The 26,437-nt window shown below is 32.7% G+C and overlaps 11 protein-coding genes across 11 annotated transcripts; 5 read left to right on the forward strand and 6 right to left on the reverse strand.

Annotated features, from left to right (window-relative positions):
* Window positions 1–631: 631 nt before the first annotated feature.
* BX664DRAFT_355167 (3-hydroxy-3-methylglutaryl coenzyme A reductase) lies at window positions 632–4,538 on the reverse strand. The gene is made up of 6 exons (XM_051547792.1): window positions 3,665–4,538; window positions 3,488–3,599; window positions 3,308–3,401; window positions 2,928–3,240; window positions 2,669–2,854; window positions 632–2,557 (listed from the first exon to the last, which is right to left on the reverse strand). The coding sequence occupies exons 1-6, from the start codon at window positions 4,493–4,495 to the stop codon at window positions 725–727; spliced, it is 3,369 nt and encodes a 1,122-aa protein (XP_051405355.1). The 5' UTR covers window positions 4,496–4,538; the 3' UTR covers window positions 632–724.
* A 3,638-nt stretch (window positions 4,539–8,176) lies between these two features.
* BX664DRAFT_322102 (armadillo-type protein) lies at window positions 8,177–10,132 on the forward strand. The gene is made up of 5 exons (XM_051543422.1): window positions 8,177–8,483; window positions 8,567–8,952; window positions 9,045–9,230; window positions 9,297–9,446; window positions 9,511–10,132. The coding sequence occupies exons 1-5, from the start codon at window positions 8,234–8,236 to the stop codon at window positions 9,877–9,879; spliced, it is 1,341 nt and encodes a 446-aa protein (XP_051405356.1). The 5' UTR covers window positions 8,177–8,233; the 3' UTR covers window positions 9,880–10,132.
* Window positions 10,133–10,592: 460 nt separating this feature from the next.
* Window positions 10,593–11,581, forward strand: BX664DRAFT_322104 (50S ribosomal protein L13). The gene is made up of 4 exons (XM_051543423.1): window positions 10,593–10,700; window positions 10,768–10,891; window positions 10,959–11,113; window positions 11,184–11,581. Exons 1-4 carry the CDS (start codon window positions 10,680–10,682, stop codon window positions 11,322–11,324), a joined length of 441 nt encoding a protein of 146 aa, XP_051405357.1. The 5' UTR covers window positions 10,593–10,679; the 3' UTR covers window positions 11,325–11,581.
* Window positions 11,582–13,678: 2,097 nt separating this feature from the next.
* Window positions 13,679–15,659, reverse strand: BX664DRAFT_255562 (uncharacterized protein; the record flags this gene model as incomplete). Its single annotated transcript, XM_051540420.1, has 7 exons — window positions 13,679–13,792; window positions 13,923–14,019; window positions 14,095–14,312; window positions 14,411–14,728; window positions 14,970–15,299; window positions 15,357–15,493; window positions 15,575–15,659. 7 exons carry the CDS (start codon window positions 15,657–15,659, stop codon window positions 13,679–13,681), a joined length of 1,299 nt encoding a protein of 432 aa, XP_051405358.1.
* Window positions 15,660–16,921: 1,262 nt separating this feature from the next.
* BX664DRAFT_355171 (RNA polymerase, subunit omega/K/RPB6) lies at window positions 16,922–17,719 on the reverse strand. Its single transcript, XM_051547793.1, has 4 exons — window positions 17,627–17,719; window positions 17,500–17,521; window positions 17,202–17,398; window positions 16,922–17,144 (listed from the first exon to the last, which is right to left on the reverse strand). The coding sequence occupies exons 1-4, from the start codon at window positions 17,656–17,658 to the stop codon at window positions 16,985–16,987; spliced, it is 411 nt and encodes a 136-aa protein (XP_051405359.1). The 5' UTR covers window positions 17,659–17,719; the 3' UTR covers window positions 16,922–16,984.
* A 142-nt stretch (window positions 17,720–17,861) lies between these two features.
* Window positions 17,862–18,737, forward strand: BX664DRAFT_322111 (uncharacterized protein). Its single transcript, XM_051543424.1, has 4 exons — window positions 17,862–17,941; window positions 18,030–18,143; window positions 18,200–18,298; window positions 18,396–18,737. Exons 1-4 carry the CDS (start codon window positions 17,874–17,876, stop codon window positions 18,679–18,681), a joined length of 567 nt encoding a protein of 188 aa, XP_051405360.1. The 5' UTR covers window positions 17,862–17,873; the 3' UTR covers window positions 18,682–18,737.
* A 93-nt stretch (window positions 18,738–18,830) lies between these two features.
* Window positions 18,831–20,041, reverse strand: BX664DRAFT_322113 (uncharacterized protein). Its single transcript, XM_051543425.1, has 4 exons — window positions 19,884–20,041; window positions 19,461–19,823; window positions 19,314–19,402; window positions 18,831–19,245 (listed from the first exon to the last, which is right to left on the reverse strand). The coding sequence occupies exons 1-4, from the start codon at window positions 19,944–19,946 to the stop codon at window positions 18,888–18,890; spliced, it is 873 nt and encodes a 290-aa protein (XP_051405361.1). The 5' UTR covers window positions 19,947–20,041; the 3' UTR covers window positions 18,831–18,887.
* Window positions 20,042–20,120: 79 nt separating this feature from the next.
* Window positions 20,121–21,263, reverse strand: BX664DRAFT_322115 (uncharacterized protein). Its single transcript, XM_051543426.1, has 2 exons — window positions 20,443–21,263; window positions 20,121–20,383 (listed from the first exon to the last, which is right to left on the reverse strand). Exons 1-2 carry the CDS (start codon window positions 21,222–21,224, stop codon window positions 20,233–20,235), a joined length of 933 nt encoding a protein of 310 aa, XP_051405362.1. The 5' UTR covers window positions 21,225–21,263; the 3' UTR covers window positions 20,121–20,232.
* Window positions 21,264–21,621: 358 nt separating this feature from the next.
* On the forward strand, window positions 21,622–22,633 carry BX664DRAFT_322116 (Metallo-dependent phosphatase-like protein). The gene is made up of 3 exons (XM_051543427.1): window positions 21,622–21,966; window positions 22,024–22,250; window positions 22,345–22,633. Exons 1-3 carry the CDS (start codon window positions 21,752–21,754, stop codon window positions 22,611–22,613), a joined length of 711 nt encoding a protein of 236 aa, XP_051405363.1. The 5' UTR covers window positions 21,622–21,751; the 3' UTR covers window positions 22,614–22,633.
* Window positions 22,634–22,788: 155 nt separating this feature from the next.
* Window positions 22,789–24,551, forward strand: BX664DRAFT_322119 (uncharacterized protein). Its single transcript, XM_051543428.1, has 2 exons — window positions 22,789–23,627; window positions 23,686–24,551. The coding sequence occupies exons 1-2, from the start codon at window positions 22,841–22,843 to the stop codon at window positions 24,249–24,251; spliced, it is 1,353 nt and encodes a 450-aa protein (XP_051405364.1). The 5' UTR covers window positions 22,789–22,840; the 3' UTR covers window positions 24,252–24,551.
* A 294-nt stretch (window positions 24,552–24,845) lies between these two features.
* Window positions 24,846–26,330, reverse strand: BX664DRAFT_322121 (fatty acid elongase). The gene is made up of 4 exons (XM_051543429.1): window positions 26,090–26,330; window positions 25,658–25,978; window positions 25,522–25,595; window positions 24,846–25,297 (listed from the first exon to the last, which is right to left on the reverse strand). The coding sequence occupies exons 1-4, from the start codon at window positions 26,232–26,234 to the stop codon at window positions 24,935–24,937; spliced, it is 903 nt and encodes a 300-aa protein (XP_051405365.1). The 5' UTR covers window positions 26,235–26,330; the 3' UTR covers window positions 24,846–24,934.
* Between the last annotated feature and the right edge of the window lie 107 nt (window positions 26,331–26,437).

Here is a 26,437-nt window from a genome sequence, read left to right on the forward strand (position 1 = left end):
CTTTTTCCCTCTCATTCACTCTCTCTCTCTCTTTTTTATTATTATATTTTTTTTTTTACAGTAGTTGATCAGTGTTGGCTTCAAATACGAATTCTTTTTATGATATATACAATAAAAAAAAAAAAACTTTCACCCTTGACTGAAAAAGGAAACGTGTCTTCTTCTTAATGATTCTTCTTTATTTTTCGTCTTTTAGTCCAAAAAAAAAAAAAAAAAAGACTTGTAACCCATCATCCTTTAATTGACAAGTTTGTTTTCACATTTGGAATCAAGAATTGATTCTTATTATTTAGCTTGACAAGTTTGACTTCCTACTTGTGAACTAATAAGTTTAAGTTCAAAGTCCATGATTTTTTGGGACCTGAATCTATTTTTGGGGATGATCCACAGTAATACAAAGAAGAAAAAAAGCATTCATCATACTAAAAAAAAAAAAAAAAAATCCAAACAATGTCATAGTAATGAATTTCAATGAATTGATTTTTATTTTTATTTTTATTTTTTTATTTTATATCATTCCATCAAATAAGATTAACAAAATAATAAAAATAAAAAAAAAAAGGCATTAGAAGGATGATAACTAAAAAGGGTTTAATGATAAACTAACAACAGACATATATAAAAATAGATAAAAAAAAAAAAAAAAAAAAGGAAGGGAGAGTATGATTCTAATCTGGAAATATATACGTGGAGAATGGGGAATGAAGAAAGAAGGAGGGGATGTTTAAGATTTGATACAAGAGCCAGGTTCCATTTTGGTTGTGATTGCAGGAGTAGAGGCAGGGGTTGCAACAGCTGACCGGTTATGAGCCATATGAGCCTTGACCAAATGTCCAGCAGCAAGAGCAGCACACAAAGAAAGTTCACCAGCCATGACAGCAGCACAGATGATTCGAGCCAAACGTTGAGCATTCTTTCCAGGTTCAGTAGGATGAGGACCACGTACACCGAGCATATCCAACATGGATTGTTGAGGAGGAAGAATAGTACCACCACCAATGGTACCCACTTCAATACTAGGCATAGTACATGAGATATGTAAATCTTGATGATCGTTGATTGCCTTCATTAATGTGATACAATTTGAACTTTCTACATTTTGAGCTGGATCTTGTCCTGTTGCCAAATAGATCGCCGTCAAGATATTTGCAGCATGTGCATTGAATCCACCTACCGAACCAGCCATGGCAGATCCAATCAAGTTCTTGCTAATGTTCAATTCCACCAATGCAGCCACAGTTGTTTTGAGTACCTTTTCCACAACCGCACCAGGGATCACTGCTTCCGCTACAACAGATTTACCTCGTCCTTCTATCCAATTGATCGCAGCAGGTTTCTTGTCTGTACAATAGTTACCAGAGAGTGAGATGACTTGCATATCAGTAAACACTTCAGATAAAACACTAATCGCTTTTTCACATCCTTTAGAAATCATATTCATACCCATCGCGTCACCAGTAGTAGTTGAGAATCGAATGAAGACTAACTTGCCAGCCAAAGCCACTTTGAGTTTACGAAGACGAGCGAATCGGGAAGTCGAGTTGAATGCATTGGTCAAAATAGCATTACCTTCTTGTTCAATCCATTGTTTACATTCAGCAGCACGTACCACGGAGGGGAATTCTATACAAGGACCACGTGTCATACCATCTGCCGTCACCACTGTTGAAGCACCACCACCAGCATTGATTGCCTTACAACCTCGAGCAGCAGAAGCCACCAAACATCCTTCCGTTGTTGCCATGGGAATATGGATCTGGACACCATCAATGTTCAAAGGACCAGCAATACCAACAGGAAGAGGCATATAACCAATCACATTTTCGCAGCAAGCACCCATCACCTTGTCATAATGATAATTGGCCGAAGGAAGAGCACTGGATTCAAGAGTTTTCGTCACAGACGCACGAGAAATCAAAGCACGACGGATATTCACAGCACGTTCCAAATCACCAAGTACCTTTTCAAGAGCATAAGGAGCCATTTTACCAGATTGCACCAAAATGATTACTTCTTCATCATTCAACTCTTCAGGAGTCGTCATCAAATTAACACATTCTTCCAAAGGTCGGACTACACTGGAAGTATTGATGGTAGGACGACGACGTCGGATTGTCTGTGAGCGGGGCCGGGTGACAGAAGGTTGTTGTTGATTAGGTTCTATAGTTGCTGCTGGGGTTGTAGTAAGTTGATGAGTAACTTTAGGTTGACGAGCCATCTTGAATAAATAAGTGTTAAGGAATAATGAGACAAAGAGACCAAGAGTAAGCCATTTGCTGATAACAGGATGTTGCACATAACCAGCAGATACAGATAACAATAATTCCAAAGGTTCAACAATAAAGTTGGGAATGAAATTGACGTGAGACGTAGCAACTTGGAAAGGTAAGGATGGGAACACCTCTACTAAAATAGGTCGAGAAGACAGAGAAGATGATCGATGTTGTTGTAACAATTGTTGAAGGACACCATCAATATTGGGATCTTCAATATTAACTTGAGGTGCTTGGAAAGTAGAACAAACATTGAAGATATGCATCACAACAAAACCAACAATCTAATCCAAAATAAGAATGAATACACAAAAAAAAAAAAAGATGTGTGAGAATAAATGATTATAATCAAGTATCGTGATATTGTGTTGCCACGACCGCGATTCACACTTTACCATCATGAGTTTGACTCGACCAATAATAGGACCTTCAGACTTTTGGGAAACAGATAAGCTAGCACCTGAAGCGTTATCATCACTAAACGCCTTGATAAACGTACGACGAATGTAACCAGTAGTTGGGGTTTTATGAGTAGCATTTTTAGTAGAGGAGGTACCATTGATTTCACGAATACGGAGAAGCTGCAGATGGGAAAATAAAAAAAAAAAAAAGAAATATCAGTCATCAGCGATTTGAAAATCTTACTTTTCATACCTCTAGTTTGAGAGCCAACACAGCGGTATACCAAGTAAACATCAACACAAAGTCAAAGGCAAGAAGAATAGCACTGAGAAGACAGAATTCACGAAGACCAGCCACACCAGATTTAGCACCCAAAACAAGGACAGTGATTTCCATAAAACAATCACGAGCAATAGGTAATGCCACTGAATCAACAGCACGCATGATAGTGTTTCGAATTTCTTGTTTGGTCAATGGAGATTCTTTGCTGTATTGGAAAACTCTTTTTGTAAGCTTGAATGGCCTTTCAAAACCAATAGTGACAGCCAAAAAAGGAATTGCTTCACTAAACAATGATAAGAATAAAAAAAAAATGAATATCATTTCTCCTTCTTAGAAGACGCACAACTTACGCCAAAACATCAGGAGATACATTGATTCCAAGGGAACGGACAGTCAATAATGAAAGCATAAAAGCAAAGAATCCATTAAAGACGACGGCAGTGGCTATTAAGGTATAAAGATAGATAGAATGAGATACATACATTTTACATAAATAAATAAATACAGAAACCTGTTTTTCTTTTGTTTACCTAAAGTATAACGAGAACCAATTCCACGCATATTGATGTAAAGAGATATAAAAGTGGCAATCATCATCAAGTAACCAGTCAAGATAACATAAATATCTACTTTATCAGCCAACTAACATAAACAAAACAAAAAAAAAGACGATTAGAATAAACTATTCTCAATATATGTATATATACCTCCAAAAGTTCCTTGATACGATAGATGACATTGCGAGAAATAATAAAAAGCCAAACAAAAATATTTTCTTGAAGTCCAGCAGCAGAATTAGATAAGGAAATCAGATCACCAGGAGGTAAGGTTGCGACTTTATGAATCCAAAGATCAGCCAAATATTGATGTGCTTTTGAAGAAGCATTGAAAGCATAAGATAAAACCAAAGAAGAAGCAGTGGAAGTTTTAAGATCACCAAACAGATAACCAGCTTGATCACGATGACGAGAAATAGTTTGAAGAAAGTGTGAATCATCTCTTAATATTTGCGCGTCATGATTCCAAAAGTCAGTAGGAGAAGGAGCAAAGCATTGATGATTATTTTCAAATTGAGCAGGTTTGTAGCACAAATCTTTGGTATACACAAATTGTTTGCCACCAAGAGAGTCATCGGGAACATATACTTCATTTTCAATCATATTTTGAAATTGTAAAACAGATTCAAGAGTTGATCTGTGTAAAACATTACCACGTTGAGGATCAGTCACGACAATTTGTTTGAGTTGAACCATTACAGCATCGTCTAACGAGTCAGAAGTATCCAAAACGGTGAAATGAGACGCATCAGGTGAAGCATAGACAGAAGTAGGGTATAAACGAGTAACGGTACCAGAAAAGAGATCAGATGACCGAGCCAAGTTGAAGAGAGAAAAATAACAAAAAGAGCCCAAAATCAAAACAACCACAATCATTTCAATAGGACTACGAGATGACAGTTTGGCAGCATGATGAACACCTCTACCAAATAAAGTAGAAGCTGAATGAAATGCTGTTGTTCTAGACCGACTAGAAAGCATGGTCTAATACAATATAAATATAAAATGAATTAAAAAAAAAAAAAAAAAAGGTGTTGTTGAAACAACCTAAAGAGAAGGGAGAATAAAGGGAGGGAAAAAAAAAAAAGTGAGGGAAAGAAAGTACAAAAAAAAAAAAAGTTTTGTTGATTTAAATAATTGGCTCTTATTACACCAAGGGGCCTACCTTTTCTTCCAAATACCGGAGCTACAATATATATGTACCACCGTCTTTTTTTTTTTTTTTTATAATCCTTGATAGTTATTGGTGGAGGTATTTCAAATCAAAAATGAATTTTTTCATCGTTTTTTTTGTATGAGTCAGGTACATTAAAAACTTTAGGAAAATGACATGTAAAACACATATGGAGAAAAAGTTTATTTCTTTATACAAAAAAAAAAAAAAAAAGAATGATCATCTAAAACTAAATGTCATATGTATTTCCAATAGGATAGTATACCATCTTGTAGTATTTCTATTCTTGATTTATATAAGTTTGTCCAAATGATTTCCAAATTCAATAAATTTTTCATTTGGTGTTTTCTTCTGATAATAATATCTATGCAAGAAACACAGTAAGATTATGTAGTCATTTTTAAGTATATTTTTACCTTTTGGCATTGGATGATTTCAATACGTTCCACATGAGATATCATCAAAAAAAGGTTTTATTCTTGTCATAAAAAGAGTCCATTTCCCGTTGAGCATTATCTTTGATAAATTTGATATTAGAAGAAGAGAAACCAAAATCTGGAATACTTGATTTTTTTTTTCACATCGTTGTTGTTCATGTTGATATCATTATAGTGTCGTTTTCATCATCATTCCATCTTTTTGTGATATCACTTTTTCTTGATTTGACACGTCCATGAGATATAGTTGACACGTGCCTATTTTGGGTACGAATCGATCGATCTAAAAAAAAAAAAAAAAAAAAAAAAAAAAAAATAGGAATTAATCATCATCAGCAAGTTCTTCCATAAAAAAAACAGACATACGATATCCATTTGGTGTGCACAGTAAGAGATAAGATCACTTTTTTTCTTACCATCATTGCCAATTTTGAAGGTCATTTTACCAAAGAAATCAATCCATTCATTTTCTTTCAAAGTGACAGGGAGTTTCTGAAGTGAATTAGTAAGAGAAGCTTCAAAGACTTATCCATCCTTTAATATCAGTAACTTCAAAAATAATATTGGAAGTAGGAATTTCTTGTTGAAAAAGGGAAGTACAATAAAACTTTTCTGTATCAAAAGATTGAACTATAAAAGAATGATAAATATATATATTTATAATAATATAAGTTTTACCTTGTGTTGAAGAATAATAAATTTATATGAATTGACTTGGATATCAAACTGTTATGAAAGGAAGGATAAAATAACTTAATATAAAAATATCAATTACATAATTACAGATATAACATTGATGTTATATAACCCAAGTCACTCATATTAGTGAAAAAAAAAGGACAAGGAGAAGAAAGTTATCTATGATGTTGTAAATATGAAAGAAAGGGGAGGAAAAAAAAAAGGGGGGAGGAACAGAGAGAGAAGAAAAAAAAAAGAATTGAAGCCTATAAAAATGTTCTATTTTTCTTTCAATCTCCTATGATTGAGGGACCAATCAGAATATAAAGTGTAAGCATAGTAACTTTTTGACATGATAAATAAAAACGTTTTTTTTTTTTTTTCATTTTCATTTTAAGTGAATTCAATATATAATGAAATAATATAGTTGAATATCAAAATATATATATATAAACGAAGGAGAAAAAAAAAAAAACTTTGGTTGTTTTTTAACCTTTTTTCTTTTTTTTTTTTGCCTCAAGTTAAGGAGGAAAAAAAAAAAGGAAAAGGAAAGGGGAGTAATATGATTCCATCCCACCTCAACTTGCGAATCCCAAACTTGTGCCGATCCATCACCCCTATTTTTTTTTTTTTTTCATCCCAAATTTTTTTTTTCTTATTATTATTATTTTTATTATTTATGAATTTGAATATGTCTTTTTTCTTTTCTTCTTCTCCTCTTTTATTTTCTTTTTTCTTAGTCACCTCCTTTCTTTTATTATATATTCTCTCTCTTTTTCTCTCTTTACACTCTTTTTTTTTTTTTATATTTATTTTACATTCTTCTTTTTCTTCTTCTTTCTAATATAAAGATGGAAAGAGAGAAACTATTCGAAGTAGATCCTTATGGACTCATATCAACCAATAATAATAATAATAATAATATCAAAAATACTACTACTTCAACAACAACTGCTACTATTGGTACTACTGAAAACGTCATTCAAAATCATTCTTTACTCTCTTCATCTGACAGTTTACCTACTACAAGTCAAGCTTCTTACTCAGTTCCTGGATCGCGTAGAAATTCTACTGACGCTGAAGATGTTGCTTTAGCTGATGCTTTTGATTGTAAACTCAAGTTACATCAAGACTCTATGGGCTTTTTGACTCCTCACCGCTCTTTGAGTATTGACGAGGCCGCTATGAAGCAAAAATTAGCTATCGGTTCAATGACGGCTGAAACTACGGATCTTCACGGCACACAACGTCTTTTATTTGATCATGACGCAGGTAAAAAAAAAAAAAAAAAAAAAAAAAAAAAATTATATATGATGATGATGAATGATCTGGATCAATGCTAAAACACGATTTTATATTCTTTAGACACTCCGCGAGTCACACAAAATTATCCTTACTTACAACGGTACAATGGTTCTACTGATACATTGAATTCTTTGGTTCATAATGATTCTTCATACAATGGTTTGGTAAGATATAATTGATTATTATAAATTGTTTATCTATATATATATATATATGTATATATATAAAAAAAAAAAAAGTGATTAAGGGAAAATAGGGAATTCAACCCCCCCTTATTTCTATATATGACTAATACCATCATATCTTGTTTATTAGTTTTCCCCTGGTTCAAATGACTTAGGCATGGTATCTTCTTTAAGAAAAAACTCATCTCGACAAAATAAAAGTGTGGAATCCTTACGTAGCAAATCATGGGCTCAATGTCTTGAAAGTACATCATCCCCTTTGGTTGGAAGAGATATGATAATACCTAATTCTCGTGGTCAAGCTGCTTTCTTTGGACAACAACAACAACAACGTAGATTTTCTTATGGTTGGCCTCCTACTTCTACTTCTCATGCCAACGTGCCAGCTTCACCTTCAATGATGGATGGAATGGGATCATATGAATATTTCACCACAAACGCCACTAGTGATAAAAGTCGTCTGACTACGTCTCATTCTTATTCTGACTTGCATGCGGCTGCTCGTTCCTATACCACAGCATCTCAACATATTCATCGCCATTCACCATATGATACCACCGATACAAAGGAAATCATCCCCTGTCATCAATATTTACAATATGGAATGTGTCCTTTGGATGAACAATGTCCTTATTCTCATAGTCCCACTACCAATATGGGTTTTAATCATTCCATCACTCCTTCACCTCATCCTTTGGCAAATTTTCAACAATATCCACCACCTCCACCACCTTCTACTCATTCAACAGCCACACATCCTTTATTGGGCTTTTCCAATTTGTCTTATGATCCTAGTTCTTCCTTTTTCCCTACCAGTAAATTGATGCCTCGTTATGGATCTTCTTCTACTACTACCACAACTACGACTTCTTTAGCCAGTAACAACAACAACAACAACAACAATAGTCAAAATGGAACGGATTATTCTGATGGATCATTCATGGATAATAAGATGGATATGATGGGTTCTTTATCTGATATGTCTCAACAACAACGTCGATCTATTGCTGATCCTGAAGCCAATCGATTCTTGGGAGCGAAATTGGAAGATTTTTATGGTAAACTCTATGAACTATGTAAAGATCATAATGGATGTCGATTTTTACAAAAGAAATTGGAGGATCCTAATGGACAATATTTACAAATTATCTTTGATGAAATTCATCCTCATTTTGTGGAATTAATGACGGGTAAAAAAAAAAAAAAAAAAAAAAAAAAAAAAAAAAAAAAAAAAAAAAAAGGAAGGATAGGAATACTTACATTGTTATTGTAGATCCATTCGGAAATTATCTTTGCCAAAAACTCGTGGAACGTTGTAATGATGCACAAAGAACAGCTATTGTGGACATTATCTCGCCTGACTTGTTGCAGATTTGTTTGAGCATGCATGGTACTAGGGCTATTCAGAAATTGATTGAATATCTTTCTTCTAGTCATCAAATCAAGACAGTTACCGCAGCTTTACATCCTAAAGTGGTCACTCTTATCAAGGATCTTAATGGCAATCATGTCATTCAAAAATGTCTTCATCGTTTATCAGCTGAACACAATCAATTTATCTATGATATAGTATCTGAAAATTGTATTGAAGTGGCTACTCATCGTCATGGTTGTTGTGTACTCCAAAGATGTATTGATCATGCTGTGGATATTCAAAAAGTAAAAAAAAAAAAAAAAAAAAATTAAGGATGATCACTTTTATTCTAACCTTTTTTTTTATTATTATTTATTTATTTATTTATTTATAAAAGTCTCAATTGGTAAAAGTAGTGACCTGTAATGTATTACCATTGGTACAAGATCCATTTGGAAATTATGTAGTGCAATATGTACTTGATTTGGGTGAAGTACAATATTCCGATGCTTTGGTACGTTGTTTGATTGAACATGTATGTGATTTATCTGTGCAGAAATTTAGTTCCAATGTCATTGAAAAGGTAACAAAAAAAAAAAAATATTTTAGTCATGAACTTTACCCTGATTTTTTTTTTTTTTAAATGAAGTGTATTCGTGTGTCTGAACCTGAAATACGACGTGCATTGATTTCTGAACTTATCAATCAATCCAACATGGAAAAATTACTACGTGATTCTTTTGCTAATTATGTCATTCAGACTTGTTTGGATTATGCTGATCAAGACCAAAAAGTGCAGGTAAACAAGAAAGGATGAACTCCTTTATATATATATATTGATATAATTTTTTTTTTAATATTAGTTGGTTGAAAGGATTCGGCCTCATTTAGCATCGATTCGCAGTACTCCATATGGTAAACGAATTCATAGTAAAATTCAACGAGAACAACAACAAGGACGATATGTACAACGACAACACTTACATTATCAAAGTATGCCCTCCTTAAGAGCAACCATCAACAACGCTGGTACTGGTACTGGTACTTCTCCCGTCACCTCAACTACTACAACTACTACAGGTGTTACTTCTTCTACAGGACTTTCTGGTCTCTCTTATCATCATCATCATCATCATCATCATCATGACGACCCGACGACAATGGCAGGTCTTCCATTGAATTACAACATGGGTATCCTTGGCAACTCTCATCCGCTTTATCCTTTTCCTTGATATATTAGTATTATTTATGTATCCTTTGTTATTCCTATTCTCTCCTATACTGTATCATCGTTTGATATTTTATTTTATTCCCCTCCCCTCTCCCTTATTTTTTTTTTTTTACATCAAAAAAAAAAGGATACCCTTTGTTTTATCTCTTCGATCTCTCTCTATCCCCTTTGTTGTAAACATTTTGTTTAGTTTTTTTTATTTTATTTTTCATCCTTATTTATCTTTTGTTGTTCTTTGTCAAAATTAATTTGATGTTCCAATAAAATGAAAATTATACTTTTTTTTTTATTATTGGGAATATGCATGGATAGGAGCAAATGGTATGTGTGTGGGTTGATGTCGTCTTCTCTCTCTAAAAAAAAAAAAAAGGGAGACCATGATATGATAGATTTTCTTAGTATGATGATTGGACTCAGTTTTCCAAATCAAGAGGGGGAAAAAAATGTCAGATGAGGGCATTCCAGTCGATCCTTTCTTTCCTGCATATAGATTAGAGAAGTTTAATGAATGAAAAAAAAAAGGGGGGAGACGTTAAAAAAACTTCATTTTGGCGCATCCATAGGAGATTGGAAAAAAAAAGTAAGGTTGAAAAAAATCCATATCCAAAAAAGGTAAACGGGTTTTGGATTTTTTTTTTTTTTTTGGCATCCTGGGTGGCTCAGCCACTCTTCCTGTTTTTGTTTACTTTTTTTTTTCTAGTTTCTTTTCAGCTCCTGTCACTCAGTCGGTGTTCCCTTTGATCTTTTTTTTTTTTTTAAATACATTTTTTTGTTCTTTTTCTTTCTTACCTATTATATACCATGTCTCAAGCTGTTGGCAATGTAAAATACAATAGACTTTATCCTATGTATATAGAAGAACTCATTTTATATTTTTTTTTATATATAGACTGCTCTTGCATATGCTCGTGTATGGCATGTTGTCGATGCACGTCAACGAGTTTTAGGTCGTCTTGCCACTAATGTCGCCACTACATTGATGGGAAAACATAAACCTATTTATGATCCTGCATGTAAGTAAATAATCAAAATGATAGTATAATACTTACTTCTTTTTTTCTTTTTTTTATGATGAAATAGCTGATTGTGGGGATTATGTAGTTGTGGTAAATGCAAAGGATATCTTGGTTACTGGAAAGAAAGCTGAACAAAAGTTGTATCGCCATCACACTATGCATCCTGGCGGTTTGAAGGAAATAAACTATGCAGATTTGAAGAAGAAGGATCCTACAGAGGTAATTATTACGATTATTTATTATGATTATTATTTTGATGATCCAACTTTTTTTTTTTATTTTTATTTAGTCTCTTCGTAAAGCTGTGTCGGGGATGTTACCAAAGAACAGATTACGTGATGTACGATTAAATCGATTGATGATTTTTGAAGGTGCCGAACATCCTTATGAAGACAACATTATCAAGCATCATGGTATTCAACAACAATAGTTTATCTTTCACAATTCATCTTTATATCATACATCTAGATATTAGAACTTTTTTTGTTATATTCCTTCAAAATTCTCCTTTTTCTCCCTCTTTTATTCTTCAAATGACATGTTGACAATTCTTTTCCCTTTTGTAAAGTCCAACTCCTTACCACATTTCACCCCTTTTTTTTCATGTGTATATCAATCAATTCCTTCAATAAAAAAAAACGTGAACAGACGTACATTTTGTTTTCAATATGGAATGACACGTTAGACAACATAATATAATAAAATAAAAATCTTGCTAAATGAAATATATATTTTTTGGAGAATAAGGATCAAACCAAATATGACTAACTAAACTAAACTAACTACTAGTAAAGGAGAGAGGGGATCTTCGCTTTCTAAGCATAAATACTAAAGGGTGTGATGAAACAAAAAAAAAAAAAAAAGGGATACTGGTAATATGTGATAAGACTATGCTACGGTAGATGATTCTGATGATGATTGTTGCTGTACTTGTTTGTCGTTACCTTCTTGTGTCCCAGATGTCACTTCGCCTTCTTCTTTTTCATCCTCTTTCACAGGACTTGCTTCCTTCATATCCACATCGTTTTTGTTACCCACTTGTTGATCCGCATCATCCCGTAATTCACCTTCTTCCTCTTCGTCTTCATCTTCATCCATTTTATTCGACTCGTATGCATTCATTGTTGTTCGTTGTTCCGTTTGTACATCAGCCTTTTTATCAGTAGCTTCTGAATTGGATGGTGGTGGTGTTGATGTAGTAGTAGTAGATTCAGCAGGACCACCTTCATCAGATAATGAACTTGATGTTACTTCTTTTGATGGATCAGAGGAAGCTTCAACCGGAGCAGTAGATTTTGGGGGAGAGACATAATTTGGTTCAGACTTGGGTGTATGTAAAGAAGGAGATTTTTGTGGAGAACCTGCTGGTGATGACGCTGTTGGTGGCGGTGATGATGGTTGTCGTCCACTAGAAGAAGGTGGTGATGTTGAATGTCCTGACACAGAAGGCTTGATGCCAGTCACGTCTTCCGTTGTGCTAGGCGTGTATTGCTGTTGAGATGTAGTTGTTTCCTTGGATGGTGAAGATACAGCAGAAGTGGCATTTGTCATGTGATGGTCGGTATCTTGACCGTCTTGGTTGGGACGCATTCGTTTTGGTTCTTCTACAGCTTGACTATCATCAGGAGGATAAGCACGTTTGTCACCTCGAGATTGACCTATACTTAAAAGCATGTCAGCAGCACTGGCATCATAATCATCATCTGTTGTACGGTTTCCACTGGCACGAGAAGTTGGAATGGATCCTGATTTATAAGATTCAGTTTCTTTTTTGGACGTATGTTGATAATGACTAGTTTCTCTTGACGTATCATGATGAGGAGATCGAAGAGTACGTTCATGTTCTTGTTGTTTAATATCGCCATGAGGGTGATGTTGTCGAGGTGGCGGTAATGCAGATGAATCTTCATTAGGAGTGATGACAGAGGCGCCACCGCGATGATACGAGTCAGTAGGTTGATTTGGTCGAGGATATGTTGTTGGAGATGGCGAATGAGGTAATGGTTCCTGTCGAGGAGGATAATGATTATCAGCAGCAGGAGGTCGATTAGGTGCATGAGTATGACGAGGAGAATGATCATATTCAGGATGATGAGAAGACATTTCATAATGATGCGATGAATAAGGTTGCTGTTGTTGTTGTTGTTGTTGCTGTTGTTCGGCATGACTTATTCCAGGTGACCGATGATGAATCTGTTGTTGTTGTTGAGGTATAGATTCATATTGTTTAGGAGAAGAACCATGTTGTAGATTTGATGTAGGTCTTAATTGTGGTGAAGTTAATGCATGAGGTCGACCATTATTATCATTTGACACATTGGGAGAGCGAATGCCTTCAGAAGAACTAGATTTTCCATAAGGGGATTGATGCATTGTTGGTAAACCAGATTGACTACCATGAAGATGATGAGGAGGAGGAGGACCAGACATGGGAGAATGTTGAGTATGAGATCTACCGTTATCTTGCATGATAGGATTCATTTGAGTTCGCTCAGATGGTGTGGGAGCACGTCCTTCGCCATTACCAATATCAGGAATACGAACATCTTCGCGTGTCGTAGAAGGTGGGTAAGAAGATGGTGGATAAGGTCCAGGAGATCTTCGACCAGAAGTTGCAGGAGATTGTTGAGGAGGAGGACCACTAGGCATAGGTAGATCACGACCAGGACCAGAGTTGGTTTCATGAGGAGGAAGTGCCTACATTCATAAAATAATAATAATAAAAAAAAAAAATAAGAAAGATATCTATAAATATCCCAATTTCAAAATATTAATCTTTATCCATCATACCATGGGTAAGTGTGGAGCTGGGCCACGTTCTTCAACAGGTCTTTGTTGAGATGAAGCTTGAGTATGATAGGCATCCATACCATTAGGAGGACCACTTGGTGCCGAATTCTATAATGAAATAGAAAAAATTAATCCATCCATAATCCCAATTTAATGCATTTCTGCCCTGTGATTTCCTCTTTATTATTATTATTATTATTATTATTATTATTATTATTATTATTATTATTATTATTACCTGAGCATAAGATGATCCATTCAAAGGTTGAGCATTCGAACCATTTTGATATTGACTTGGGTTGCTAACATCTCGAGGAGTAGGAACACTACCAGGACTAGATATATCAATAATAAATGAATCATCAGTGCTCTTTTTTTTTTTTTTTTTTTTTTTTTGTATAGTGACTTACGTTTGAGGAGTATGAGATTGAGATTTGCGTAATAATTCCAATCGTTGTTTGATATGTAGATTAGATGGATCCAGTTCGGCAGCACGTTGATAGGCATCTAATGCATCTTGAATTTGATTGTTGCAAGATTCATATAGAGTTCCTAAATTATACCATACTTCACTAATATATGGATTCAAACGAATAGCACGACTATAAGCATCAAGGGCATCACGATACTTTATGAATAAACAATTATAAAAAAAAAAAAATACAAAAAAAAAAAAGAAAAATTAGTCATCAGTTAATTAATACACACCTTTTTTTTTTTTTTTACCTGATTGATTTGATAATACAAAACACCAATAGAGCACCAAAATGTAGGATTTCTTGCATCACGATACACAGCCTGTTGATAAGCTTCATAAGCCTTGTTGTAATTTTGTTCGGCCATATAACATCGACCCAAAAGATACCAAGATTGAGCATCATTGCTGTCAGATTTGAGAGATCGAGTCAAATATTGAATAGCCAAAGATTGATTACAAAAAGAGGTATTTTGTTGATGATAAAGCCATCCAAGTTGTTGAAGTACCTTTGCATGATCTGGATTTTCGGCTAAAACGCGTTCATATGCTTCTTTTGCTTGTTCATACTAAAAAAAAAAAAAAAAGAAAGAAAAGAAAACTGAGTATAATCATATTGAGATGAGAAAATAAAAATTACCTCTTTTTGTTGTTCATAAACATGACCAGTTTGAAACCAGATATCAGATTCAGTCAAAGGACGAGGAGGTGATTGAAGAATATAACGGAAGCACTATTTGAAAAAAAAATCAAATAAAATAAATAAATAAAATGAATTAAATTTTTGAGTCAGTTGATAATTATTGTTACCTGAAGAGAGAGATCAAATTTTTGTTGTTGTTTGTAAATGATACCCAACCTAAAATAAATTTCATTCGCCTTTTCAAACTTTGGGTCCATTTTCATGACAGCAGAGAATGCTTCTTCAGCGTGTTCCAAAGAACCATAACGATCATAAAGAATACCAATACCATACCACAATTTTGGATCTTTTGGATTAGATAAATGATATAATGCTTGTTGATATGCATGATAAGCTTCTTGAAGATTATCCATCATTAAATAACAGTGACCTAAAGCAGCCCAAGTTTCCCCATTATTTTCTTGAATAGCCAATATACGTTTGAAGTATTCCACAGCCTAAATTATTATCATCAAGTTAATCACACTAATTTTTATTTATTTATTTTAACTTACTCTTGCAAATTGTTCACGTCCTCGACAAAGAGTAGCTATTTGAGTTAAAGCTTTAATAGAATAAGGATTGTGTCGTAAAGCAGATTCATAACAATTCATTGCTTTTTCATAGTCGGTCATCATTTCGGCAAGGTTTCCTAAATAATAATAAAAATAAATAGAGATGAGTGCCACCAATATATAAAATAAAAAAATAAAATAAAAAAAAAAGTTTTTACCCATAGTAAGCCAAGTTCGTTCATTAACATGAGCCAACTTTTGTGCTGTGTTAGTAGGCTGCTGTGGTGGTCCAGTGGCAGCCATTTGTTTTCGTTTAGTTTATTGGTAAATATATCAAAAATAAGAGTAAAAAGAAGAAGTGTATAAATCTAAAGAAGTGAGGAAGAAGAAGAAGAATTAAGATTAAAAGAAGAGGAAAAAAAAAAAAAAAAGAAAAAAAAAAGTTAGATATTGTTATTATATATACGTCACAACCCACACACATACACACCCATCCAACCCAAAAAAGAAAAAAAAAATTCAACTCCCCCCATCAGTTTCTTTCCACCCAACACACACACACATCTGAATATATATATATATAAAATATTATTATTTATTATTATTATTACCTTTTTGTTGTTGTAAAGATATATATAAAAAGATGAATACAATTGATGATGTTGTCAAAATAGAATAATGATAATGATTTTTTGTTTGTTTGTTGTTATTGTTTTAATAATAATAATAAAAAAAAGTATATAAGTAAGTAAAAAGTAAAAAAATGAGAAAAAGAAAGAAAAAAGAAATAAAAAAAAAGAAGGAAGAGAGAAATATAACGTGTAGTGGGCGTGTGTTTGTGGGGGGTGTAAACCTCGATTTTTGTGTGACAAAAACGTTTGAACTCTAAAAAAGAGTTCCCGAGTCAAAAAAAAAAAAAAATAGGGTTGAGTGAAAAAAAAAAAAAAAAATAATTTTTTTTATGACTATACCAAATTAGGTAACCGAAGATCAATTGCTTGCAAAAAAAAAAAAAAAAGTATGCATTTCCATTTAAAATTGAGTCACTACTTATTATATGATCGGATTATCAAAAAATATAAAAATATAAAAAAAAAAAAAAATAAAAATAAAAATAAAATAAAAAAAAAAAAAAAATTGGACTTTATCATTGAAATAATTATTAAAATAAAATAATATGAAATAGGAGTATTCTACAATTCTTTTTCTTATATCTTTTTTTTTTTTTTTTTTTTTTACTATGAACATCTTTTTCCTCCTCCTCTTCCCCTTCATATATTACTAACTTAAGTTACGGAGTTTACCTTTTGATCATCATAAGAATATCAAAATAACTGACACGTAAAAAAAAAAAAAAAAAAAAAAAGCTTGACGGATTTAATAAACCGCTCCAATCAGATACATTCTACATTTCAAGTTTTTTTGACATTACTATATAAATTATAACATATCTTCTTCTATAGTAGTATATGATGTATATATATATATACTAATTGCATGAGTAGATAATACATATATTAGCCCTTTTTTTTTCTTTTTTTTTTTTTTGATCCATTTAACATGTTCATCCAATAATATCCATTGTTTTCTTTATTTTCAAAATACAAAATAATAAATATGTATAATAACTATTCTACAATCAAATCCTTAACATTCCAATCTTCAAAAGTTCCATCAGGCATAAACCGTCTAACAATTAAAGGAATCTTCTTTTCCCTTAATTCCTTCATAGCAATCACTAAAGGATCTGTTTCACCATCCAATTCCACTGTTACTGGCGCATTTAAACTATAACAAAAAGAAAATCATCAATTGTCTATCCTACTTATTCATATCCTAATTTACCTAATTTGCAAAGCACGAGTACCTAAGATTCTTGCTCGTTCATATTTGGTCATATAAGGTGTTGTCGTTTTTTCTTTATTTTCTACAGAGTCATTATTATTAGTACCATTGGCTGCATTTTCTTCAAGAATCATCACAGCATCTTGTTCTTCATCCATCACTTCATCGTTTTCGTTTTCATAATCATTGTATTCGTACTATATATAATGAAAGAATCTTATGATAAGTATTTTTTTATCCGTCTATATTCCTTCCTATTTTGTCTATCATCTATAGAATAACTCATTTCAAACCTTACATTGTCCAAGTTGTCTTCGTAACTAAAAAGAAATAAAAAATAATAATAATAATTTAGTCAAAAAAAAAAAGGTAACATATTCTTTTTCAAGTCATAATGTATTCAAATTTTTATATATATAACTTACTCGTTGATTTCTCCGTTTTCGTTATCAGACATGTTGTATATAAATCAAATGAAATGTAGAATGAAAGGAAAGGAAAAAAAAAAAAGAAAAAAGAGGGAGTAGATTTCCCATTGTAAAGCGAAAATGGGACAACCAAGCCACCTTATTCACACTCTCTACTGCGGAGATGTAATCTTGCCATGCAAAAAAGAAAAAAAAAATTGTGATACTCACTTCTTTCTTTCACTTCCGTTTAAAACGAATAAAAATGAATAAGCAACCTTTATTTGGTGGTAGCATTTATACAATTATCAAGTCATCTTATATTGATGCAAGGTAACTATATATATATATATATATGAAATAGTTTTTTTTTATTTAATATATTATTATTATTATTATTATTATTATTATTTGGAAATAGTAACCTGCGTCAAGTACCCGATAACCAAGAAGTATTTTTGGATATGCGAACAAACCAAAGTTTGATTATAGAACTATTGGAAAAAGTAGAACATTTGAATGAAGAAGCAGCAAAGTAGGTTATATTTATAAAATAAAAATAATACTCACCATTCAACTTTTGACGTTTAGATTCCATTTTGAACAAATAGCTGAACATAATAACGCGACAAGTTACTCTATCAAAGGTGTGGAACACGTTAGTATAGATGTGGCAGCACCAAAATTACCGTAAGTAAAATTATCTATCTCCAAAATAATCATAATAATAAAATTTATTCACTTTTATATTTTATTTTATTGTTATCAATACTACAAAAAAAAAAAGATTAGATACCACGGTTTATTTCGTACGAGGGATACAAAATGTTGCTAAATTCAATGAAGATGCTGTCAATCATGTGGAACTAGTCATGGCAGTAGTACGATTGGAAAAAGTACAAACAGATTTGATCATCTCACTCAATGCACCTATTCAACTGGCTCCCAATAGCAGTGAAATGCACGATATTAATCAAATAGAACCTATTGCTCCTGTGGCATTGATTATCGAAGAAGTTAAGCAAATCGTTCAAGCTCTGGAAATCCATGATTGGGGACTTTTTGGTGTTTAGACGATAGTAATTAGAATGATTATATAATCAATAAAATACTAGTTTTGAAACAATCATTGAAGATATATATGTATATATATGTTATTTTATTTTATTCAAGAATGTAGAAACAACAAAAGATATACTAAAAAAAAAAAAAAAAAAAAAACAAAGGATTCAATCAGGAAGGGGATGATAAAATGACTGGAATAGAAAACGAGGGGAATCTAAATTGTAGATGAACCATAACCTTGATCTTTTTGTTGAATTAAGCGAGTATGTTCATTACTATTGATGGAAGGTACCACGGAATTATCACCACGGACAGAAGGATAAATAGAAGTGACAGAAGCTTCATTTGAAGGAATACTTTGTTCAGAACGTTCAAATTCATCACCAAGCCAAAGAGCAGCACCTACGATATTAGTCCACATGAATATCAAGTTGGCAATGGGAATCAATTCCAAAAAGGTTTGTAAAGCACCAAAGTTGATATATGCCAATCGATGAGACCATGCTCCACGAAGAGATTGTCTCACTTTCATCCCTCTCAGTTCAAGATCATGATGAATTGTCAATCCCCAACTAATAAAATTTATATCAAAAGAAAAGAATTAGTTTTATTTATATAAAAAAAAAAATTGATGACTTACCATGCTGGAAATCCATTGATATAACAAGTGAGAATAGTACCAATAATAGGAATCAAATTCAATGGTAATGTAATGATCAAAACCAAGACCTATTTTCCATAACGTGGTCAGAGAAAAGAGAGAAAGAAGAAAAAAAAGTTATCTTACCCGTGCCAAGACTACAAAAAAGATAAAAATGATACTAGAGGAAAGACTACGACCACATTTAATCCAAATAGGATCGGTTTGTTCAATAGATATACGATCCAATAATCCACGAGCTTGAAGAGTGGCATCAAATACAGCATCTTGGAAGAAAGGAAGCAAAATGGCGTAACAAAGAATATCAAAGATGGCAGATTCAAGGATGACAAGTATAATAGCCACAAACCAAGCTATCCAACTAGGCCAATGAGCTTGTTCCAAAGAATGGACTTGCCAAGGAAGAAGATAAACAATGGCGACCACAAGAGATACAATACCAAATCCAAGTGTCAAAAGTAAAGGTAACAACGTCTTGAGCCATAATTCCTATATATAAAAAGAAAAGTTAGAATAATTCATTTCTGATATCTGAAAAATATAACTTACTTTGGGATGTTGAATAAAGAATATAAACCCTTTTAAAGGATAAATAGCTGAAGGATAATGCATGATAAAAAAAAAAGTATGAGTAACTGAAAAAGAAAGAGGGAGGAAAAGAAAAAGGATGTGGACAAAATAGAGAGCCCGAAAAAAAAAAAGAAAAAACTTTCAATTTCAGCATCGAGAATTTGCATTTCTGTCATTGTTGGGCGATCTTTTTATATTAGTACAATGATGAGTGGGGTAACTTGTTTATTAATGATATATGAGAAGTAAAAAGAAAAAAAAAGGTAAGACTAAAAAAAAAAAAGAAAAAAGGATAATAATATTAAAAAAAAAAATCTAAACAAGGGAATCATAATCTTTTTGAAGGAACAGCACAAAATATGACAGTAAGTACCGCAGAAACAATCAAACTTGTAATCAATAACCAAATAGATCTAGACCATAAAATCCTTTTAACTTGAGGTTGCTTGATTTTATTGAAATGAAATGTTGTCGTTTCACTATTCAAATATATATATATATTAATAAAGAATATCAATGTATTTATTATATTTCTTACCTTGCATTGAAAAATAATACCCATAAAGGATCCAATCCAGTCAAAAATACTAATACATTCAAAATTCCAATCCAAAAAGGTAAGAGAATCCACCATCGTACACCCCAAGGTGAGTAACCCAAAAAGATGAGACTAAATCCAGTAGCAAATCCAGCTAATAAGGACACTAAACCAAGTATCAATCTTCCTAATTGTTGCCATAAAGTAACATTGCCCCAAACTTTGATACGTAGGAATTTCGGATATGCTTGTCGTTGCATTAATTCAAATAAGTAATCCTTCGCTTCTGCAAATACAGCTGGATCATCTCGTTTTTCTTGTTCTAACATGGCTCGAGTAGCGTTCTTTAACCCTAGAGGTAGTTGTGTTAATTCTTTAGATGCAGATGGTACCAAATAACGTAATAGGATATGTTGTGCTGAATCACTAACATCTTGTCGATTAGGAAGTTTTGATTCTATTGTTTCTGGTCTCATTGATTCGTTTTCTTCTTGTTGTTTTGGTGTTTCATTCGATAGATGTGATATACGACTTAATACACGTGGAGAGTGAAAACCTTCTACCAAATCATCTTCAGATAACATTCCAGTTTTGTGCATAGACCTTACGTATCGTCTCCAAAGTTGTTCGTGATGTTGTACATCCAAATAAAAATCCAATACTTCTTCCATATGTAATCGATCCCGCATGACTATATAATAATTGTATAAACATATTGGTGGAAGTGTTTTTCGAGTAAGTACCTGTTGTAAGGTAGGTAAATTATTATGCGTTTCAGTCATTCAAAAGAAAGAGTAATAAAGTGAAAAAAACAAAGAAAGAAAGAAAGAAAAAGAGAAAATAAAAGGATCAATATAACACAAAATAATTATATCACTTGAATTTAATGTCCGCAAATTGTGATTTCTCGTTTTCAAATAGAAAAGGAGTAAAAGTTTTGAAGGGATAAGCTATTTGAAATGTATAAAAGTGCATGGATTATATATCAAAATTATTAATAACATATATCAAACATACACACCCTATTTCTTTACTTAAATGCCTTACACACACACACACACACAAAAAAAAAAAGGTCAAAAGTTACCAGTGACTTTGAAATAACGCCTAAGCCCAAAATGCATAGCCTTTTTTGGAACTGCGGATACATCAATTTTTTCTTTTCTTTCTCTTCCTTTTTTTTTTTTTCTTTTATATTTTATCTTTATCCCTTCGTCCCTTTGTCTTTTTATGTTTGTTAGTAACGAACTGCAGGATCTTCCCCTTAAAGATTCAAACACTACTCGTTTTGTATGCATGTCTGACACCCATGGCAAATCTTCTTTCAACTTTCCTATACCTGATGGTGATGTCTTCAGTAAATACATTTTCACTTATTTTATCTTTTTTTCTTTTCCTTTTTCTTTTTTTTATTCAGCTTTACAACCTTTTTTTTAAAATAGTTCATGCTGGAGACTTGACAAAATATAGTGACCCTAAGGAATATCATAAAACGATAGAATGGATTAAATCTTTACCTCACAAGTATGTAAGAAAAAGATTAACTTTATTTTTGACAGGATTATTGATTATATTGTATAGAGTGAAAATAGTGACAGCAGGAAATCATGATCATATACTTGACGAACGATATGGATTTATTACCGAAAAACAACATATACTCACCATGTTTCAACAAGCTGGGATTACTTATCTGGAACACGAAGCTTTTCAACTACCTTCATCTCTTGGTGGTCATCATCTATTTGTATCACCTTATGCACCTGTTCATCTTGGTGGAGCATTTATGCCTTTACATGGACTTGAAAGTAAAAAAAAAAAAAAAAAATTATTTATACTCAATTCAGAAATGGTAACCATGGAAAACTATTTTTTTTTTAATAAACTGATTATGAATTATAGGTTATTGGGAAGCAATACCAGCATCAACTGATATACTTGTGACTCATACTCCACCACGAGGTTATTTGGATCAAACTAGACGCAAGCTCCATGTTGGATGTCCTGCCCTGACAAAGAAGATTCAAGCTATTCAACCCAAAGTATGTGTATTTGGACATATTCATGAATCCAATGGTTTTACTATAGACAACAACATTCTTTTTATCAACGCGTGTACATCCAACTTTAGATACCAAGCTAACCAGTTACCCATTGTATTTGACTTGTAATAAAATTGTTTTTACTTAAATATTATTATTTTTTTCATATAATAATATATATATATATATTATTCTTTTTGAATGATCATATCATCTTTGCTCATGATAATTTCAAACGCCGTGCAAACAGAGTAATAAAAAAAAAAAAACGCTAAAAATAACACTTCTTTTTATTTTTTATTTTTTTTTTTTTATTATAGTTTCCTCTCTCTCTTCTTTTACATTGTCGTTTACCCATGGTCCGTCATCAGGCCATTTCAAAAGGTGGCTTAAGACCTTTACTCAAATGGACTCGTTTCATTATCTATCTCCTTTTACTTTTTTTACTCTATCATACCTTTGTCTCATTTAATGTTTCTTCTTCTTCTTCAAGTCAATCACCGGATACCCACACCATTACCAATCGTACCCATCTTGATAATCAATCTCCATCTTCATTTACTCCTCTCTATCGCGATTTTCCTTGGTACAAAGAACCTCACCCTCGAGTAACTATGATTGGGAATGCTAGTACAACACATCTCACTACTACTGAACGAATCAACTTGCAACAATCCCTAGTGGATCAAGCAAAACTACAAGCCAAACTAGCTTTTCAAAAAGTGCCTTTCCATCAACCTGGTGGTATACCTGGATCAAGTTTGAAAACTTCTACTACTGTGAATGACTTACGAGCTAAGATTGATTGTTGGACTAAAGGACAATGGATACCGTCCACTAGTGATCAACTTATTCATCATGTTCAGGACCCTTTATATGCCACATGTGACAAACGTTTTTATAAGACTCATTCTCCCCTTGAATTTCGACCAGAAACTCAGTACCAATGGCAACCTTTAGGTGACAAATCGATGTGTTCTCAAACTGTGCTACCAAGAGCCACTCCTTCACAATGGTGTCAAGTTTTGAATGGTCGACATATCTTACTGGTGGGTGACCTTGTACAATATCAACTTCATGAAATCTTTTTAGATTCTTTAAGGGATGGACCTACTGTTTGTTTTGGTGAATTGAATTGCAAAGGTAATAAGGACAAATGAAATACAAAAAAGAGTATATTAACAATTATTTATCTAAATAGATCATACTATATGCTCCGAGGCGGATACACGATTACGATACCTTCGAAATGATATTTTAGCAGATAATCGACGGCATAACAACAATGATGGCGCTCCATCTGGCTCAGTGATCACATGGCCTTTTGTGGCAAGCAATATCTTGAAAGCTTACCCTATTCTTATCTTGAATCGATCACCTGTTGTTGAAGATGATGAAACATTTATCACAAGCCTCATACAAACAATGACTACTATTCGACGAATGACACCGGATGCTTTAATTATCTATCGCTCATCTGCCATCGGGCATCCTTACTGTGATGATGCTAGTGCACCCTTGACTAAACCCTTGACGGATGATGAAAAGAAACGACTACCATTTGGATGGGCAGAATTGGATCGAAGAAATGCGATAGCGCGAACGATTGTAGAAGAAGCTGGTGGTGTGTATGTTGACCTGGCTGCTTTGGTAGAATCTAGACCGGATGGACATGTGGGTGGACGTGATTGTTTACGTTATTGTATCCCTGGACCCTTGGATGCTTGGATGGATATTTTATATCAAGTATTTGCCGCTCTTGGTTGAAGGATATCTTTTATTATATTGTTATTATTATTGTTATTATTATTATTACTATTACTATCATTACTATCATTACTATTATTATTATTCTTATTCTTTGGTTTTCCTCCTACTGGTACGCATATTCACATACATATACTTCTACACTCATACATCTGTATATATTGCAAATTTTCTTCTCCGTTTGTTTGATTCTTGTTCTCTACTCTCTCTTCTTTTACCTCTTTCATCTTCGTTTTATTATTTGATGTTATCTATTGTACTATGTTAAAAAATAAAATAAAATAAAAAAGAGTATCATCATCATTCATATCTATTGTCTATTATATTTGTCTTTTATGAATATTGTATCAAATTTGTGGCCCTTATTTTTTTTTCCTGATATCAGATCTTGTGCATGTCGTATGACGGAAAGAATGACATCTCAATATTTATTAAATCGTTTATCCCTTTCATCTAAAGGGGTAGTTCCTGTCAAAAAAAAAAAAAAAGGATGCATGTCAACAGATAACAACATAAGACTATCAAATTGAATTGATTCTACTATGACTTTTATTATAATATATATAAAAAAGGGAAGAATGAGAACGGTACCAAAAAAAAAAAAAAAAAGGAGGGTAAGTAAAAAAGAAAACCACTAAACTAAAATACTAGAGCATAAAAAAAAATATTGGCCAATTTTTTTTTTATTGTTGCTTGAAAGATTTTTTGGATTGGTGTTGTTGTTGTTTGAGAGCAGCTTTCTTCTTGTAAGTGATACGATAAAAATTGATGAATAGAAGTAGATAAGAACTGAGCAAGGCACAACCAAAGGAAGCAGACAGTTCGGTACCAGCACAAGATCCCATATTTGGCATCCAAGGATAATAAGTATAGGTAAAATAAGTGTAACTACAGAAATAGACAGCCACCAAATCAATCATGAACTGGACAATTTGCATTGTTGTCAAGTATTTCTTCCACCAGATACGGGCACCGGATGCAGTACGGAAATAATAATAGTACATCAATACATGAACACACAAATTCAGAAGAATAGGTACCCAAGACTAAAAAAAAAAAAAAGATCATCGTTCATAATAACCGATGATAACAAAATAAAAAAAAAATGAATAAGGTCATTCATTCATTCATGCTCCCTTCCCTTTACACCCATCTTTTCTTTTCTTTTTTTTTTTGACCTATTTCCCGGCATTTTTCATATCCATCAACATCCCCCCCTTTTTTTTTCTTTTTCCTCGGTCATGCATTTTTTTTTATTTTCGGTCCTTACCACCGTTGTTTTGGCAACCAATTGAGTAAAGCAAAGTACCATTGTCATACTATGATGGAAATAATGTAAAAATTCTAAATTCATGGACAAAATAGTGAGTAAAGAAAAATGCATAAAAAAAAGAAGTCATCTTTACCTAATTTCTTCTTTTTCAGGACCAAAAAGACAGTATCCAATAATTCCCAAAATTTGACCAAGTAATTCATATAATAAATCAGTTCAACCTTTTGATCCCAAGAGGATGGTTCACACACAGCATAAAACAATCCATGTTGTTGATATTTGGGCCAAATTTGTTCAGCCAATAACAATAATAATGTACCTGATACAATAGTTAGTAAAAAATTATGGATTTGGAAAGGTACTTTGAGTATTTGTGGTTTGAAAGCTGGTAAATGTTTCATCAGGAATTGACCACCAAATATAGCAACAAAATAGACCACACAACTGATCATCACTACAGAAAAAAAAAAACCATTGATCATCATTCACAATACAAAGTCAATAGATGACTTTTTTTTTTTTTTAAAAAAAAAAAAAGGAATTGTAATCATCATCCAAATTTTACCTTCATTGGTAGAAGCGAAAGGTGTCACACCTGGCGCAAAGGCAAACGCACTGGCAGGTTGTCCTACAATGGTTTCATATGCTTTTTCAAACAACGGATAAAGCTTGATTCCAAACGGCTGTTCCGCAGAAAATGAAATTGACATGATTGGAAATAAGTTACAAATGAAATCAAAGAAAGAAAAAGAAAAAAAAAAGAGAGAGAGAGAGAAAGAAACGTGAAATATAAATAAAAAAAAAAAATATTATAAGTATTTATAAGATGAGGAGGGAAAGCGGAATTTTAATCTCTTGAGTTGATTGATATCTACCATTGTGTTTTGATTTGAGAAAAAAAAAAATAAAAAGG

The sequence above is a fragment of the Halteromyces radiatus genome (assembly GCF_025201355.1).
Source record: "Halteromyces radiatus strain CBS 162.75 chromosome Unknown BX664scaffold_1, whole genome shotgun sequence".
Taxonomy (NCBI): Eukaryota; Fungi; Mucoromycota; class Mucoromycetes; order Mucorales; family Cunninghamellaceae; genus Halteromyces; species Halteromyces radiatus.

Bases quoted from the DNA above. Each gene is read 5' to 3' on its own strand.
- BX664DRAFT_355167 (XM_051547792.1), bottom strand. From the start codon at position 4,495: ATGCTTTCTAGTCGGTCTAGAACAACAGCATTTCATTCAGCTTCTACT. The intron at 3,600-3,664 runs GTATATATACAT...TGTTTATGTTAG, and splicing joins GTATCAAGGAACTTTTGGAG to TTGGCTGATAAAGTAGATAT. The intron at 2,558-2,668 runs GTAAAGTGTGAA...ATTTTGGATTAG, and splicing joins GTCGAGTCAAACTCATGATG to ATTGTTGGTTTTGTTGTGAT.
- BX664DRAFT_322102 (XM_051543422.1), top strand. From the start codon at position 8,234: ATGGATAATAAGATGGATATGATGGGTTCTTTATCTGATATGTCTCAA. The intron at 8,953-9,044 runs GTAAAAAAAAAA...TATTTATAAAAG, and splicing joins ATGCTGTGGATATTCAAAAA to TCTCAATTGGTAAAAGTAGT. The intron at 9,231-9,296 runs GTAACAAAAAAA...TTTTAAATGAAG, and splicing joins GTTCCAATGTCATTGAAAAG to TGTATTCGTGTGTCTGAACC.
- BX664DRAFT_322104 (XM_051543423.1), top strand. From the start codon at position 10,680: ATGTCTCAAGCTGTTGGCAAT. The intron at 10,701-10,767 runs GTAAAATACAAT...TTTTATATATAG, and splicing joins TGTCTCAAGCTGTTGGCAAT to ACTGCTCTTGCATATGCTCG. The intron at 11,114-11,183 runs GTAATTATTACG...ATTTTTATTTAG, and splicing joins AGAAGAAGGATCCTACAGAG to TCTCTTCGTAAAGCTGTGTC.
- BX664DRAFT_355171 (XM_051547793.1), bottom strand. From the start codon at position 17,658: ATGTCTGATAACGAAAACGGAGAAATCAACGA. The intron at 17,522-17,626 runs GTAAGTTATATA...ATTTCTTTTTAG, and splicing joins GAAAACGGAGAAATCAACGA to TTACGAAGACAACTTGGACA. The intron at 17,399-17,499 runs GTAAGGTTTGAA...CATTATATATAG, and splicing joins ACGAAGACAACTTGGACAAT to TACGAATACAATGATTATGA.
- BX664DRAFT_322111 (XM_051543424.1), top strand. From the start codon at position 17,874: ATGAATAAGCAACCTTTATTTGGTGGTAGCATTTATACAATTATCAAG. The intron at 17,942-18,029 runs GTAACTATATAT...ATTTGGAAATAG, and splicing joins TCATCTTATATTGATGCAAG to TAACCTGCGTCAAGTACCCG. The intron at 18,144-18,199 runs GTAGGTTATATT...TTTGACGTTTAG, and splicing joins TTGAATGAAGAAGCAGCAAA to ATTCCATTTTGAACAAATAG.
- BX664DRAFT_322113 (XM_051543425.1), bottom strand. From the start codon at position 19,946: ATGCATTATCCTTCAGCTATTTATCCTTTAAAAGGGTTTATATTCTTT. The intron at 19,403-19,460 runs GTAAGATAACTT...TATGGAAAATAG, and splicing joins TTTTTGTAGTCTTGGCACGG to GTCTTGGTTTTGATCATTAC. The intron at 19,246-19,313 runs GTAAGTCATCAA...AAATTTTATTAG, and splicing joins ATCAATGGATTTCCAGCATG to TTGGGGATTGACAATTCATC.
- BX664DRAFT_322115 (XM_051543426.1), bottom strand. From the start codon at position 21,224: ATGACTGAAACGCATAATAATTTACCTACCTTACAACAGGTACTTACT. The intron at 20,384-20,442 runs GTAAGAAATATA...ATATTTGAATAG, and splicing joins GTATTATTTTTCAATGCAAG to TGAAACGACAACATTTCATT.
- BX664DRAFT_322116 (XM_051543427.1), top strand. From the start codon at position 21,752: ATGGCAAATCTTCTTTCAACTTTCCTATACCTGATGGTGATGTCTTCA. The intron at 21,967-22,023 runs GTATGTAAGAAA...TATATTGTATAG, and splicing joins ATTAAATCTTTACCTCACAA to AGTGAAAATAGTGACAGCAG. The intron at 22,251-22,344 runs GTAAAAAAAAAA...TATGAATTATAG, and splicing joins GCCTTTACATGGACTTGAAA to GTTATTGGGAAGCAATACCA.
- BX664DRAFT_322119 (XM_051543428.1), top strand. From the start codon at position 22,841: ATGGTCCGTCATCAGGCCATTTCAAAAGGTGGCTTAAGACCTTTACTC. The intron at 23,628-23,685 runs GTAATAAGGACA...TTATCTAAATAG, and splicing joins TGGTGAATTGAATTGCAAAG to ATCATACTATATGCTCCGAG.
- BX664DRAFT_322121 (XM_051543429.1), bottom strand. From the start codon at position 26,234: ATGTCAATTTCATTTTCTGCGGAACAGCCGTTTGGAATCAAGCTTTAT. The intron at 25,596-25,657 runs GTAAAGATGACT...CCATGAATTTAG, and splicing joins CCTGAAAAAGAAGAAATTAG to AATTTTTACATTATTTCCAT. The intron at 25,298-25,521 runs GTAAGGACCGAA...TTTTTTTTTTAG, and splicing joins TGGTTGCCAAAACAACGGTG to TCTTGGGTACCTATTCTTCT.